The following is a 16,536-nucleotide window of genomic DNA, read 5'->3' on the forward strand; positions in this document are numbered from 1 at the left end:
CTTTTATTTTTGATTAGGTGTCAGAAAATTAAAAAACGCGAAAAACTAAAACTCTTCTAATTACACCAACTAAAACTTCATTGATTTTAAGTACTATTTCGTATGCCAAATCGGGTAAAATATGACTATTACAATATTACTCCATCCAGCACCATACTTTGAGAAAAAAAAATCCGTTTTAAAAAATATCCAATAATATAAGTGTTTACTATAGGAAATGAAATTATTTTTTCGGATTTAAATCGTGTAGGGTAAAACTAGGTAATACGCCCCAGTTGACAAAACGCCCCACTTCAATAATATGCACATTAAGACAGCTACGAAACGCACACAACGCACACTAGTAGACAATAGTCGTCGGACAACATGGCTGGCGTCCACACGTGATTCTCGAACATCACAAGAGAAAAAATTCAAATCGAAGGTTTTGTGCATTAAAACAATTTGTGGTGAGTTTCAGCATTTTTCTCATACATTAGTTGTTTTGTATTTCTTATTGGATTGACAGGTATCATAGTAAAACACGATAAATTTACTTTGTTTTCTTATTGTACCTACAATTATAACCTTGAACGTGTCGTCTTGACGTTGGTGGGGCGTTTTAAAAATCGAAATTTACAATATGCTCCACGTGTTGTTTTATAATACGCCCCAGCATTTCAACTAAACCAAAATTACATAGTTTAGAAATTTATTACAGATAATGCCTCGAAAATACCAAAGAAGTACTCTGAGAGCGTCATGGGCGTCGGAAGACCTGGAAAAGGCTATGGAGAAAGTTCGAAATAAAGTAATGGGTGTCAATGAAGCTTCCAGAACTTTCAAAATCCCATCTCGGACACTCAGAAGGCATCTTCTATCTGGAAAATTAAAGGTTCCCCTTGGTCGCAACCCAGTATTTTCCATCGAGCATGAAAAAAAGATAGTTGCTCATATAAAAAAATTAGAACAAGTTGGATTTGCCCCAGAGAGAAAAGATGTTAAAGAGATGGCATTTCAAATAGCAAAGAAACTTGAAATAAAAAATCCATTTTTAGAAAGTTCGGCATCTGCGGGCAACACCTGGTTTATGGGATTTATGAAACGTAACCCTGAATTAAGTACGAGACAGTCAGAAGGATTATCGCTTGCTCGGGCTTATGGAGTTAATCGAGAGGACGTCAAATACTTTTTCGATTTACTAACCAAACTCTATGAAAAAAATGATTTTGCCAACCACCCTGAAGACATATATAATATGGACGAGTCTGGCATCCAAGTGAACAATAAAGCTGGCAAAGTGGTAGCCACAAAAGGAGCCAGAGACGTTTTCACGCTCACTAGCTGTGAAAAAGGGGAAAATGTCACAGTTATTGCTTGCTGCAATGCCCAAGGAAACTTTATTCCTCCAGTACTGATATACAAAGGAACATATAGTAAGCCACAGTTTTCCGAGGGACTCCCCCCTGGATCCCAAGTTTTTATGAATAAAAAGTCTTCCTACATTAATTCAGATCTTTTCATGAAGTGGTTTGAAGAAGTGTTTCTACGCCACAAAAGTCAAAGAAAGACGCTGTTGGTTTTAGATGGACACAGCTCGCACAGTAATAACATACGACTACTGGAAGTGGCCAAAGAAAACAACGTGATATTGTTGTGTCTCCCTAGTCACACAACACACGCCCTTCAACCACTAGATAGAGCATTTTTTCGTCCTCTGAAGATGTACTTTGCTCAAGAAGCAAGAGCATGGATGGTAAGAAATAAAGATAAGAAACTGACACGATATGACGTTTCAAAACTGATCGGCGGGGCTTGGGGTAAAGCTGCTACTATACGAAATGGCGTATCAGCCTTGAAGTCGTGTGGAATCTATCCCTTCAACCCTAGTGCTATTCCTGAACACTACTTCTCCTTGTCAGATTCTTTGCGAGAGCAAGATTTGGTCGAAAACGCCCCAAATGATGAAGATGATACTTTGACAGAGTCCATGTCATTGCTTGTAGGTCCTTCGGCTACACTTCCAGATTTACCCATAGCGTCACAGCAGATCAACCTTGAACTGGAGGCCGAAACTTCAAAACAACATCGTTCCGAGTACGTTTTGATGACTACTGCGTCAACACCCACATCACCCAGTGAACAAGGATCTGGTAATATTTTGGTCACCACAGCGACAATACATTCGCCGCTTCGTTGTCGCGTTCCTGAACTTGAAGCTAATTTTGAAGAACAAACAGCCAATAAAAACAAGTCAGATGATTCTACAAGTGCTATTCATTCACCGATACAAATAATGACTCTTTCTCCAGCAACCCCCAAAAAATGTCCGCAGAAGCGTCCTACTGAACCATATAGCATTGAATTAAATGACATGGATCTGATTGAACAAATAATACCTGAAAAGACCGTAACTGCCGACTCCAAAGATACGCCTTCCAAAATTTTAAGTGAAATCCATCCTGTACCGAAACTGCCATTCGTACTATCAAAAAAGAAGCAAAAAGCCGTTATTCTAACTTCTGATGAGCATATACAAAAAAGAAAATTAATTGCAGATAAAAAGAAACAGAAAGTTGAAGCTGGGAAACTAAGACAAAACACGAGCGCCAGAAAGAGAAAAGTAAATGAAAGTCATAAAAGTCGCACAAAGAAGCAAAAAACAATTGTAGAAAAAGACAGAAGTCGACAAAAAAAATTAAAGAAAGATCCTTCAAAACTACAAAAAAAAAAGAAGATAGAATACTCATCTTCATCTGATACTAACGATGAAAATATATCAGTTGTTTCAGAGGATGAAATATCCGATGAAGACACAGACAGATGTGCGGAATGCACCGAAAATTATTTTCATACGAAATCGTCAGAAGACTGGATTCAGTGTACGTCGTGTTCTGCATGGTTGCATGAGTTTTGTACCATGTATAACCCTTTATGCAATCGCTGTGGTCGAAAAGCAAAAAGAGTAACTGTCAAGAAATAGTCCTATACCTAATGTTAAATGTTTGAAGACTGATTTATCGTAGTACAAAATTAATGCCAGTAAGAAAACTGTGATTTTGAAAGAAGCATTTGCATTTTTGATTTTTTTTTTAATTTCTTTTCGTATAATATAGGTAGATTTTTAGAATTTTTAGATACAAAATAATATTAAGACTGAATTTTTGCCTTTATAAGTAGTTCATTTAGCATAAGAATAGCAAGAAAATGTGATTTTTAAACTGGGGCATTTTGTAATACTAGTGAGGCATATTAGCCAACAGTCATTTTACAAAACGCCCCACCTCATCTTTAAAAAAAATTGTCACCAAAAGGCATTTATTGGTCTGTATTACTTTAAATAATTCACAAATAGTTCCTAAAATACCAAATATTGTTCCAAAATAAAGATATTGATTGAATATCTCCAGAATTTGATTTCATTGAACTCTAAAAAAAAGTGGGGCGTATTGTCTAGTTTTACCCTATATTTGTTTTTCAACTGTGAATGGGACCTATAAAGGGCCTACCGTGACCATGGGACCTGTAGAGGGCCCGAAACGTTGATTTGTTTGAAAAAACAAATATACGCGATTTAAATCCGGAAAAATAGTTTCATTTCCTATGTGTAACAATCGCGAAAACCTAAAAAAATAAGTGTTAAGTTAAGTTAATCTTAACTAATTTCCCCGCTTAACAACAGATTGATGATTAGAATACAAAATTAATTTCAATGAAGCAACTCAATTACCCTTTTAATTCATAAGTCGAAGGAGTCAGTTCAATCGATTCCATGCACGTTCCTACTCTATAGGATCTCATATAAAAAATTATTTTTATTGTAAAGCTGGTATCGGATGCCACTGAGTGATATGGAGGGAAGGTTTAGCTTCATATTTTTCTGATATCATTTACGATTGCTTTCAGATTTTTGAATTCATTAATATTATTGTTATTCCTATCACTGTCTTAGTACTTCTTTCTTTCTTTTCAGCGATTTCGCTAAAGTTTTCGGCTTCAAAAACATGCAATTAAATTAAAAAATTCAATTAGAAAAGTATTATAGGAAATGAAACCATTTTGTTTTTGGATCTTCGCGTTTATTTGTTTTTTTCCAACAAACCTACGTTTCGGGCCCTTTACGAGTTTCATGGCCACGGCTGACCGAGATGGTATATTCATCAAGTTCTTTGGAATATTAAAAATAAGGTATTTAATAATGGTTTCTGTAACTGTGATATTGAAAAGTAGGTGGTTTGCGTTAATATTAGATATCGGTAACGTTTCTATATGTAAAAATCGCGAAAACCTAAGGACTCGATAAAAGGTATTACCAATTCTTTTTAAGGTCTGTATACATAGATCTATTTGTAATTAAAGAGGATGATTCAATTTTCATCTTTTTTAACGTGAGCTCATTGTCGATTATATTATTTTGTGTAGAAAACTGTAATAAAATTAACCAATATTACAAGTTGCTAATTTTTTAATCAATATTTTATTCACCATCATCATCTACTGCCAGAATTCACTTACTGCTGGATATAGGTCTCTTGTTGTTTTGACGACCTCCGCGGTCGTATACCGGTTGCATATCGGTTTTCATGGTGTCGCCATCTCTGAGGGTTTGTTCTCCGGCCGTGTCAATATAGAAAACTAACTTTTGTACATCGTCGGTTTTTTGAAAGGGCGAAAGCACCATTTCGGAAGATTTTTCAAGGGATCATATTTTAATTTTTAACTACAGTTTTGAAATATTTACGTCCTGTTTAAAATTCAACTTTAAAACTTATACTTTAAAACCACAATTGAATTTTAAAAGAGGACGTAAATAGGTGGGCAAGATCAAAAGTGTAGTGCCAACCACTACAATTTTGAGCTTGCCCGCCTCCTTACGGCTCGCGGTTTTGAAGACATAGACTTATCTCGCTTTTTTATTATACAAGTAACGGGGCATGCAGGTAGTGCGCCTGGTGGTAAGCGATACGCTTGTCAATAAGAAGTACAGTGTCGCTTAAAGCTTTATATAGCAAAGATCTGAGGGGCACTGCAGTGACAGTCACCCGTCCCCCTGAGACATATGTTGACAAGTCCCGTGTGCTTGCAATTTCACCAGCACACTTATCTACCCTTTAAAACCTCCTCTGCCTCCGTGGCCGAGCGGTTACCATGCCGGATTGCCATGCAATTCGATTCCCGGGCCGGTAGATATATTTCTATGGCCTATATTTATTTATCTCGTGAGTTTGAGTGTAATTTGTAGTTGTCTATGTGTGTGTCTATGGCATCGACGCAGGGTTTCCCTAGTGCTAGGGGCTACGTTGAGTGTGTAAAAAAATAATAATACTGCTTGGCGGCAGAAATAGGTACCTACTTGGACGAGGGAAGAGAGGTACTTCGCAAGGAGATCCATTGCTACTTCTTGTTTGCTGCTGAATCACACGTTTCTGTCACTGTTTCTGCCACTCTCTCTCCATCTCATCACGACCCCTCGCATTATGTTCTGCCTTGCTTTTAGCCTACTTATGTCACTATTATTTTAAACCTCGTAAATGGCAGATTTGGTATATCAAGAGGAATCTTATTGTATAAGCGTCTACATTGTCCGTTATGACTGTCTTGATTATTTTTTATTAAAGATTGGAATATTACAACATAATAGATACTAGAACAACAATAGCAGGTAAATGTTGTAATGTGTTACTGTTGTGACTTTTAATAATAAAAAATATATATAGGCTACTATGTCAATATTCGAATTAGAAGCTTCTATAACATAAATACGCAAACATCTTCGCCTGCACCCCGGTCCACCTGGCAAAACTTAGAATACGGGATAATTCGATCTGAGAATGTGGCCTGGATGATGGCACCCCAGACCATATATTTTTCAGCTGCCCTGTCAGATTATGTCCTATTTATGATAGTCTTCCACATTCGAAAAATTTTCACTTTCTGTTATTTGTTTTTACAAATCCCCTCTTAAATTGTATTAGTATTAACAAATTTAAATTGTAAAACTTATTTATTTAAATATCTTTAATGGCGATGGTATATCGTGCTGTTTTGTATTGTTCCAGAAACCGGAATAGACTAAAGAGCTGTGTTAATTAATTAAACATTAAAAAAAGTGTAACTCCCTGACTGACTTAGACATTGGTAACATTCTTCAAGAGAAGCCAGAAACTTAAGAATAGAACAAAAAAATTCCTTCAAAACTATAAAAACAATAGCAAACAGTTATCTGTTGATAACATCCTAGACAGGTAAAGAAACTTACATAGAGTTGAGATAAAACGAAAAAAAAAACCGTTCCACCATATTAAGGGGAGTTCCTCCTTTTTAGCACAGTTGTTTTCCGATGTCTTGGACCTAAGTTCCGTTTCGTATTTCGGAATTCAGAACGCAACTGTAGCCTTCGGGTTTTACATTATACGGTCCCTTCCGCGGTTTTTTTTTAAATACCAAGTGATGCTCACATCACTGCTTGGCGGAAGAAATAACTAAGATGGCAGTAATTCCCTGGACGCACTCTTTCACAAGGAGCTGTAGGTACTGCTATTGAACAACAAATATATATATATATATATATATATACACATAGGTATTAGGTAGTCATACAACAATAGGCCGAGAAAAATACGTCACTTAACCCGTTCATGAACAGCAACAGCTTTTATCGTAAAAGTAAATATTAAAACATGATAGTACCCTCGGAGTACCCCGTTTTACTGTATGGATCACAAATAACCAACTACAGGGTTTACTGTACGATTTTGCAAGTGCTTTATATGTAGGTACGTTGCCGGTTACTGCTTTTCCATAGATAAGTATCAACAATGTACATCAGTAGATAAAAAACAGTAATTTACATAGATACGTTGCACGTTGTATATTAAAAAATTAAATATGCGGATATTTTTGTGTGTGGTAATGGTTCGGTAAGTGAGAATTGTCTATGTCATGCTTAATAAACGACCTAGCGTTCAATAAAGGTCTATGTGCAAAAATGGCGTTTTACGGGGGTCGTAAAAAGTGCTCACGGGTCGTAAGACACGGCGACGAGCAGCTTCAAATATTATTACGTGTCTGAGTGACATCCGAAACTTAGTCACTTTGTAACGTCATACATTTACGTCTCTGTAAATTAAGTTACGAATGACATTATAAACTTCTTTTGCTTCCTCCACTGATTTCAGTCTTTGTAAACGCTCGTTTGTTTTTGATACTTTTGACTGTGTCTTTATAAAAACACCCTTAATCTGGCCAAGGTTGACCTTTCCCAACATTGCTCTCCGCGCTTGCTTTTTAAATTTATGCGTAACATAAAATAGGACAATGATCGATTCATAAAAAAATGGATTTTAATCTAGATTCTTGATAGAATCAATAGAAAAATAATGAAAAATCGATTTCTTAACATTTTTTGTCCTTCAAGACAGGCTAAGGCGTCTAATTGGCCATACCGCCATATTTTAGTTTCTTTATTTCTATCAAATAAAGAAATAATTATATAATAGTAAGTCATAAGTGCACATATATAAATCAACATAACGAATGAAACTAAACATAATTGAATTAAACTAACAATGTCAAGTGTTTACAGGAAAATGTCAATGTAGATTCTTAATAACTAATAATATTTAATTATAATAATACGGTGAATGTCAAATCCATTAATATCTAAATTTAAAAATTTAATTATTTATTAAGTACTGTGTTACTGAGTAAAGGGACTTTTCCAATAAAAGGTTCTTAAGTTAGATTGTAATTTTTCTTCAATAGTTTAATTTTCTGTCATTTTTTCCGCCATTTTGAATCTCTCGTCACTAAAAAACATCTTATGTATTTTGATTGTTTTCATTGTCTGTTCTAAACGCCTTATACTTTTGTTATCAGGCGAACAAGTCGTGCGCCTGATGGCTGCAGTGCCACTCAGAGCTTTAAATCGCAAAGATCTGAGGGGCACTGCCACTGCGCACGTCACCCTGAGACATAAGTCGAAAAGTCCCATGTGCCTGTAATGTCACCAGCACCCCGCTTTGCGGCAGAAACAGGCAAGGTGGCAGTACTTCCCCGGACGAACTCTTTCACAGAGAGCTCTACAGCTATTACGTACTAATAATACTTTGTTTAATTAATTGCGAATATGCTTATTTTACTTTTTCATTCTAATATTGCGGCATACTCGTGACGTAAAACGTTAATAACGAGAAATTAATGAACAAATTCCAAGTAGTAAAGGAAATTACGAAGTAATACACATTTAACAACATTTGCATGAGCTTTTTCAACCGTTTGCCCTAATAGGCTGCCGGCTGTTAATTTAACTCTTATCTCATTATTGCAAAAACTACTTGAAAACGTTAGAGTTTAATTTTAATGTCGGTAAAATAACTAATCACAAATTCAAAACAAACGTACTTAAATACAATAGTCGAAACGAAAGTGAGTTACGCGGGAAAAAAGGTAAAAAGCGGGAGGTGCGGTGGGCGGGGGGCGGGGCCAGTGACGCCGCCCCGCGCGTGCGAGCGAGACCGCGATACTGCACGCCGCTGCACACCGCTGCAAGGTCACGGCATCCGCCGCCTGCTCTATCGCGCCTTTACTTTTTGCAGTGTTCTGGAATCAATTTCTGTTTTTAAGTTGCCGAATATTTTTTGAGAAAAATAAATGAAATTGTGTTATGATTATTTTGTTCTCGTCAATCTTTTGTTTACACTACTTCGAAATCAAATACAAGGTTTATAATATAAGCTTTAATGATTGCCGTCTCTACAACATGCGTACAGATTTTTACTTTTAACATTTTTTCTTGAACACACCAAACTTTTCATTATTTTCGCACTTCGAGCACACCCCTAAAAGTATTTGCAGCGGAAAGTTTGTTTTCCATAAATGCAAAAACAAAAAAACAAAAGACTCATGAGGCAAAACACCCTGTAATAATTTTGAACATCCGAGCATCGAGTAAAAAACAAAATAAAATCGTGTTGCATTGCAAAAAATGAATGCACCTTATCACGACCGACGTTTGATTGAGTGGTGTAGTACAGCGAGCGGCCGTTGGCGCTGGCGTAGCCGTCTCGCTCGCGGCGCGTCATTCCGGCCGCGGCGCGCAACGCGACCACGCCACCCGTGTTGTTCCGCGTCGCTCCGATTCACGCGCGCGATACGACCTCGCAAAACCGCCACCGGTTCACGTGCCAGTGCCAAAAATTAAAAAAGTGCCCGCACAACTCACCCCAAAGTGCTTTCAGTGTAGTGACCCAATAGTACAACAAAATAACATAGGTACTTGTGGTACGTGAAATATCATATTCGCTTCGAGAAACCGTCGCGGCCCATCTGTTCAAATACGGTTGATTTGTTTAAGTTTCCTATTGATGGATTGGAAGGTTCGACGACATCTTACATGGTGTTTGATGTGCTAAGGAATTCGTTTCACGTATGTAGAAAACAAACAGAAGTTTGGAAAACAAAGGATACCCGAGGAGCTTTGGAGTGGTACTGCTTGCTTAGGTGCTCGTGGTGACAGGTGGAACGGAGTCTATAACGCTGTCGACACATAGAAATATTTGTTGGGCGAGAGGTGAGCATAAATTAAGAAAAACCAACATCACGTACGAAATTCTTGGAAATATTTACACGTTATGTGTATTTTTAATTACTTTTTGTTTGTTCTATTGTTTTCTTAGGGTTTTTTTAGTGTAATGGTGAGTTATTTAGTGAGTTGATGTTAAATTGGGAGAGTTTATGGAGTGTTTACAAGTTTGCAAGCGTGATAGGTTCGGAAAACTTTGGGAACGGTGGCTGTAAATTTAGTGAGCTATCGGAGACGGCCGGTGCCGGTACTGTGCGCTCGCCGCGACACGAAAAAGGAATGAATAACGAATTTTCCACATTAAATCTAGTTAAACCTTTTAAAGTATTAATACAGAGAGAATTAATCAGACGAGTATAAATGTCTATTCTAACATTTAGAAAACAAATTTCTAAAACTTATATTACTAATATCAAATGCAAAAAATATGAATGAATACTAATTAAATATTACTGCCTCACATAAATAATTTATTTAATACTTTATTATTTATTTATTTATGTTAAAGTTAATGTGTTCAAATACTGAATAAATTTTAATAAGCTAATTGATAGTCGTATGTAAAAATTTTTATTAAAATAGAATATAATTTATCGTGTGTCCTTGATTAGTGTAACTTTTGAATAAAAGTCTTACGAGTACTGTGAACTATTATACAAATTATTAAGTAAACAACTGGCTAATTATGATATTTTTCATTTACTTTACATTTACGTAATTTTAACAATGAGTAAATAATGTAAAAATTAGCTTAATGAAAAGAATAACGACTGTTAAAGTAATTTATAAAATTATAACGGAATATTTCTTAAAAAAAATGTAAATTTATCTCCTACACACACCCTTTGCAAAATATATTAAGAATGCAATAAAAAGAAACAAAGAATTGCGTAACAAAAACTTTAAGCTGTCACAACTAAGTATGTAAAAGCGAAGGATTTTTCGATCCGCCATCTTTATTTTTGTAAAGCTGTGCAGTCGTCATTCGGAAGGACTCGCGTGCCCCCCGTCTGCCGCGCGTCTAGGGAGGGGCGGGGCGAGAGAGAGGGATGGCACTTATAAACATTACACCAGGTTTTGAATTACCATATCAAGTATTCCAATTTTGAGTCGATCTATTCGCTTAATTAAATAAATACAATAAAATTATTTACTTACACATTTTGAAAAATGTCTCTTTATGCACCTCGTGCTTTGTAGTTTCGTTCATTTTCATAATTCAATATGCATAATTATATAGCTGTTTTTGTGTTCCGTATATTAGGTACAATTGGACGTAGTTACACAGAAAGGATCCAATGCACATCCAGTCACTTTCGAGATATGGCAGTTTGACGTTGAAAAGTGTTTCTCACTGTTGTTTTATTTTCAAAACTTATAATGTCATGTAACTCCAGAGATATTTATTTATGTTTATATGTTGGATTTTTTTGCTGATCTAAGAGACTACACTTTAGGAACCGTTTAATACATATGACTCATGTTTTGATAATTTTGTGGATTGGACCTTTTTGCTTAACTACGTCCAATTAAAAAGTGTTGTTCATTTTTATCTCTTACGTTTGTGCAAAAACAAATGTGATTTTGACTAACTTCATCATCGTCATCATTTATACGTTCCACTGCTGGGCACGGGTCTCCTCTCAGGCGAGGGGCTAAAACTATTAGGCTGCAACGAATTTTTCGAGTAACTTGCAAGTAGGCAGGTAATTGCAGTGAATGTTAAATTTATGAGCTCACAAGACTGCATTGTTATTTTAATTTGGGTTCATTATGAAAATGTAATGTAGATATCTGTGTGTGTTATGTAGATATTATTTCAAAATCCTTGATTTTAATTATAAGTCTTTAATACGAATTTATTTGATTAAAGAACAAAATCCCTGTAATTATATTTAATTTAAATTATACTAATCAGAGCCGAAACTAAAAGCAAGGCTAACATAGTGCAAATGTGGTGTAATAAATTGTTACGCGATTGCTAATAAAAAAAATAGACATACGAATCAAAACTTATTAGTTCATAGGTATAACTATCATAAGCATTTATAAAATTATGATAAGTTTTATTACTACTATTTATTATTACAACAAATAACTAAATGTAATAATAAGCAGCGACATGCCGAAGGTGCGAATGGTAATACAGCAGATGTCGCGTCACATGTTGTCAATAAATTTCGGACGCCATCTTGTTTTTATGAGATACTGTGGTGAGGTTTAAAATAAAAAAAAAACAATATGAATTTAAAAAATGAATTATGTTGTACAAATGTATTTGATATTATTTATTACAATTATTTTAATTAATAGAGAGAGACGCAAATCAAAATAAAGCAGACTCCTATGAGCACGATTCAATTAAGCTCAAATTAATAAATTCAGTGTTTACGAGTAAAGTTAGGCGAAACCTGTATTTATTGTTATAGTTCTTAATAATTGAAAAGTTTTACGAGTTTGCAAGTAAATTGTAATTGAAGGAAAAAACAAGAAAAATAATTTTCACGTAATTTCTCAGGGTGAATTCACGTGTAAAATTTTATTAGTTATAATATTTTAAGACATAATTTAACTATAATTATAATTCACAATAGTGGAGACTGATGGACGAGGGACAATTGACAATGTATTTATTAAAAAAAATATTAAAAAAGTTTTATAATTGAGTTTTCAATTGTATGTGTAATTTTTCTCATTCAAATCTGATTAAAAATTCCATATTAAAATATGATAAGTATAGTTTTTCTTTAACACAAGTAGGTAATATCAAGATATAAAAATCCGCAAGTGTTCGATGGTGAAAATAAATAATACCAACGTGACATATGTGAAATCATAGGTTGGGATCAATAACACATTTACAGGATTTATGTCCGGCAGATGTATAATTTTCTTTTCACTATATTTAAACTAACCTCTTGGTCTCTCTCAGCCTTTTAGGCGGTAGATGGGACAGATAAAAATTCCCATAAATTTGAATACAAAAAAACGGACAGCGTAATTGTCGGACAAAACAAATGGTTGAGAATCACACACTCGTCGATATTCCACCGAAGCGTGACTGATTTAATGACATAAACTGGCAATTAGCAAACAAGATGGCCGCCAGCGCCCGCGCAGCCAATGTCAATAACGCTACAAATCATCCGCCATATTTATTCCCACTAGTTCATATGTGTGATTCCTACAACTGGTTTTTTTTTACGGCTACAAAATTGAGTGATCGCTGACGGCCGTGGTTTCAATCATTCCCTTTTAGAGTTATTTTCGAAATAAATTTTTATATGGTTTTTGACCTGAGCTTTTAGGCAAGATTATTTGTCCGCACATTAAACACAATATGAGGCACTTAACAAAATATTAACAGACAGAATAACACCTAATAAAAACCAGGATGTGGGTAAAACAGTTTTTAAGTCAATGCCGAACTAATAAATAGCTGCAGTTGTCAATAACTGACGCCAGAAAAACAAGAAAGAGACGGTAGAACGTATCACAGTCATTATTACACTTTATCATCAAATTATTCAAATCTAATTCTTGACTTGATTCGAATTATCCAAGACGCCTAAGAACACCGTCCACATTTTACGAGGCCAATAACCCATTATATTTGTATTTCGATTCGTTTTAAATTTGCTTTGGGTTATAATAAGTTTTGTGATCGAGTATTAATTAACAAATATTTGATGTAAATTATTCGGTCAATATTTGGGCTGTTGCCAAGAGTTCGCTCTCAACTATTTGTAATGATCTTTCTGGAGACTACCTATTTAAATGATGCGATGTCATATTATCATTAATTACCATTACACGAATAATGGTAGAATTTTCCATCGCTGGAATATTTTAAGTCATGACTGTTAGTGTCTGTGTCTCTAAATCATTCACTAAAACATTTTCTATATTAAAATATTGGCACTAGATCATAATGTGCCCGTCCACACATCCGAAAGTGATAAAATTGCCAATTTTCAAAATATTTAAATAACACAACATCTGTTGTTCATAAATTTGTCACTTTTATACGACACCGATATCACTTCATTCCATCAGCGGGCACTCCGGCGCTCGGTCTGTATACAATCAGATAATTCGACTAATATCTAATTAATGTGTTCCCATAAACGCTATCAGTCGTCCATTACAGATCGACGGTTTTGTCCATCGGCTGACATTTTGGAAAAACACGATTTATACAAATGCGGCGGTCGTGTCGGTCACAGCTTAAACGTCTCTTTTTGTCTTAGCCCACAATGTCCGTCAGACAATAATTTACATAAATACAACATTAAACTTGAGTTAATTGACACATTTCACGATTTATACGATACGTTACAAAGAGGTGAAATCACTTGGAATTTTTAGAACCTGAGGTTCCAAGATATCGTTACTTAGAAACATGTTTCGTGGGACAATAAATTTGGATTGTGGCTTGTCAAACGTATTGATGGTCCGTTCTCGAATTATATTAAACTTTTTTCCATATTGTATGACTGAGCTAGGTTTGATATGAAACTGGTCGCGCGTAACGTATTCAAATGACTTAACGGCTTAGTAAATACTATTGTTAGTTCCGTTTCGGACACATAAAAACAGAGTTAAACCTCTGGATTACTTGAAGATTAAAATTATTTAAGGAAAATTATTATCAAAGTTGAAAAATATAAAACTCATCAGATGGCGCAAATGAAATACCTTAACAATTTTGGATCACGTTTGATCAAAATTAGATCAAATCTTCAAAACTGGTTATGTAATCAGAACAAAAGAAATCTGTTCAATCAAAGTAAATAAAGCAATAAAGAATCCGAAGAAAAAAGGAATCATGAATGTGGTAACACCGGTGCGCAATTGTTGATGGCAAACAAAAACATGGCCGCCGATTTACATCTGCGTACATCACAATCGTCTCGCTTTAAAAATTAACACTCAGCATAAGATTTCAAAGGAATAAGTACCAAAATTTGATCCGAATAGATATTTTCGTGTTTGATGTCGATAGGTCGTAAAATCTTTCAATAATGTTTGTTGAATCGGATCATGTGTTAGGAATGGAAAGTAAATGTTTGTTTTCTATCATTCGCCGGCCAAATGTTGTTCGATTTCGCTAGTTAGTGTTGTTTTGACAGACTCACTTGGGCGTGCGGCGCAATATTGCTGTCTTCACCTCATCCCGCATGTATGGATGGGTTAAATTAGGTCATTTGACGCACACATTCATGCTTACGTCTGATGAGTTAAGTGTGGTAATCGGTTCCTGTATTCATTCCATATTTTCTTTTTGTATAAATGTTACCTACCTGTTTCTTTTGTCTGTCGAAATCAAAGACCATTTAATTGTTAATTTCAACAACATTCAATGAACACAATAATGTTAGTTATTGACAATCATCATGATTATGAATAAAAGATGTTCACTGCGTGTGTTCAATAATGACTTCATCCTGGTTCTGTTTCATATTTTCACCCGTAACGCAAGGGCAGTCAGAAATTTCTTCCTGCTCTCTGATTTTATATCCTCCAGCTTTCCTCGGCATGTCGAAAACTCGAAACACATGCCCTTTCTGATAATACATAGACTCCTGACATTCCCCCAAAACTCCGATACCATCAATCCAAACAATTTTAATTTTTCCCCCCTTGGAAGCAAAACTCGGGAAAGGCGAGTGTGCGCCCGCGGGACTAAATCAATATGATATGACAGTTACGGTCAATTTATGGCCCTCGGTTAATTACAAACGGGTGCGGCGTCCCCGGGGTTGGGGGGAGATGAGGGGGAGACGTCTAATGACTTGTAAAGATGCTGTTACGTGTTGTGTTACATAATCGAGGCAATGCGATTGGCTGATATGTGGCGTTGTGACGCGTGATTCTTTGAGTAATGTATTTACAGCTGTGCGCATCCGTGTAACATATTTTGTACTAGTGTAGATGTAGTGTGTGGAAGAAAACGCTACATCTAAGGCTACAGTGACAAACTGTTGATTGTATTTGATGTATCTTGAGATACCTTGATGCGACTGCGTGTCTAAAGGGATTATTTCATAAATTCCACGGAATACATTAATTTATTGGCTTTCGATATTTTGGTCCGGCTGGCTTTCGTCATCAATACTTTTGTACGTCTCGCTGCCGGACATGGGTCTCCTCTCAGGCGAGGGTTTAGGCCATAGTCCAATGCGGATTGGGAATTTGACACGTTTTCCGAAGGGTTGTGAACCTTCTCCGCCGTCTAGGTTACATTACAATGATTTCCTTTAACGAAAAGCTCAAGGTAAATTTCAAATTAAATTTACCACATAAATTCTGAAGAACTCCGAGGTGCGGCCCATATTGGAAACCACTGTCCCAGCTTGAGAGGCCTTATGAACTTTGAATTCATAGGTCAAGTTAATTTGCGGTTCGAAATCCTGTAAATTGTTTTCTTTGTTTGTAAAAATAATTCCGTAAAAATGCAGCGGAATGGTATCGCGACCCAATAGTAAAATTAATCGAATTGAGACACGCTTAGAGATCGTTTATCCAAAACTAATTGTAAGTTACAATTGAATATTTCTGTTACCGCCCGCACGTACATACAACACAGCCACTAGATTCACCGCGGCATTACCTCTGAATATTCGTTATTAATTCGCGTCAAAACATTCAATTCCAGCGGCCGTCGCCGTCAATCAACGTCAATCAATCAATCGTCATCAATCAACCGCGAATCAATATCGCCCGACGTACCGGACAGTCGCCGATTGAGGTTGTTTTTATATAGAACAATATTTTTTAGTGTTGGCAATGACAACAATTGCACACATGCATTCATACTAAGTTCCAGAGCAACAGTATTAACCTTCAGCTATCCTGACCGTAACCAGGAGTCGAACTTGAGAATTTCAAACGCTAAGACTGCTAGGCCATGCCACCGTTTGAAATTTATATACTATATTTAGATGAATGCTAATAAATGCATTATAAGAGCA

At 35.8% G+C, this 16,536-nt stretch overlaps 2 protein-coding genes across 2 annotated transcripts in view; both read left to right on the plus strand.

The window, feature by feature from the left end:
• The first annotated feature begins 605 nt into the window (after positions 1–605).
• On the plus strand, positions 606–3,049 carry LOC113237574. Its single transcript, XM_026474139.1, has 2 exons — positions 606–1,398; positions 2,997–3,049. Exons 1-2 carry the CDS (start codon positions 704–706, stop codon positions 3,034–3,036), a joined length of 735 nt encoding a protein of 244 aa, XP_026329924.1. The 5' UTR covers positions 606–703; the 3' UTR covers positions 3,037–3,049.
• A 6,019-nt stretch (positions 3,050–9,068) lies between these two features.
• The window catches only part of LOC113237616 (protein tiptop-like), a 462,668-nt gene continuing 455,200 nt past the window's right edge, over positions 9,069–16,536 (plus strand). Inside the window, exon 1 of the mRNA XM_026474212.1 lies at positions 9,069–9,550. The gene's annotated coding sequence lies outside the window, so the exon portion shown is untranslated. The remainder of the gene's footprint in view (positions 9,551–16,536) is intronic.

The sequence above is a fragment of the Hyposmocoma kahamanoa genome, unplaced genomic scaffold (assembly GCF_003589595.1).
Source record: "Hyposmocoma kahamanoa isolate Upper Pololo Valley unplaced genomic scaffold, ASM358959v1 93, whole genome shotgun sequence".
NCBI classification, from domain to species: Eukaryota; Metazoa; Arthropoda; class Insecta; order Lepidoptera; family Cosmopterigidae; genus Hyposmocoma; species Hyposmocoma kahamanoa.

Coding starts and splice junctions, on each gene's coding strand:
- LOC113237574 (XM_026474139.1), top strand. CDS start 704: ATGCCTCGAAAATACCAAAGAAGTACTCTGAGAGCGTCATGGGCGTCG. Junction 1,399..2,996: donor TTTATTCCTCCAGTACTGAT/ATACAAAGGAAC, acceptor TTGAAGACTGAT/TTATCGTAGTACAAAATTAA.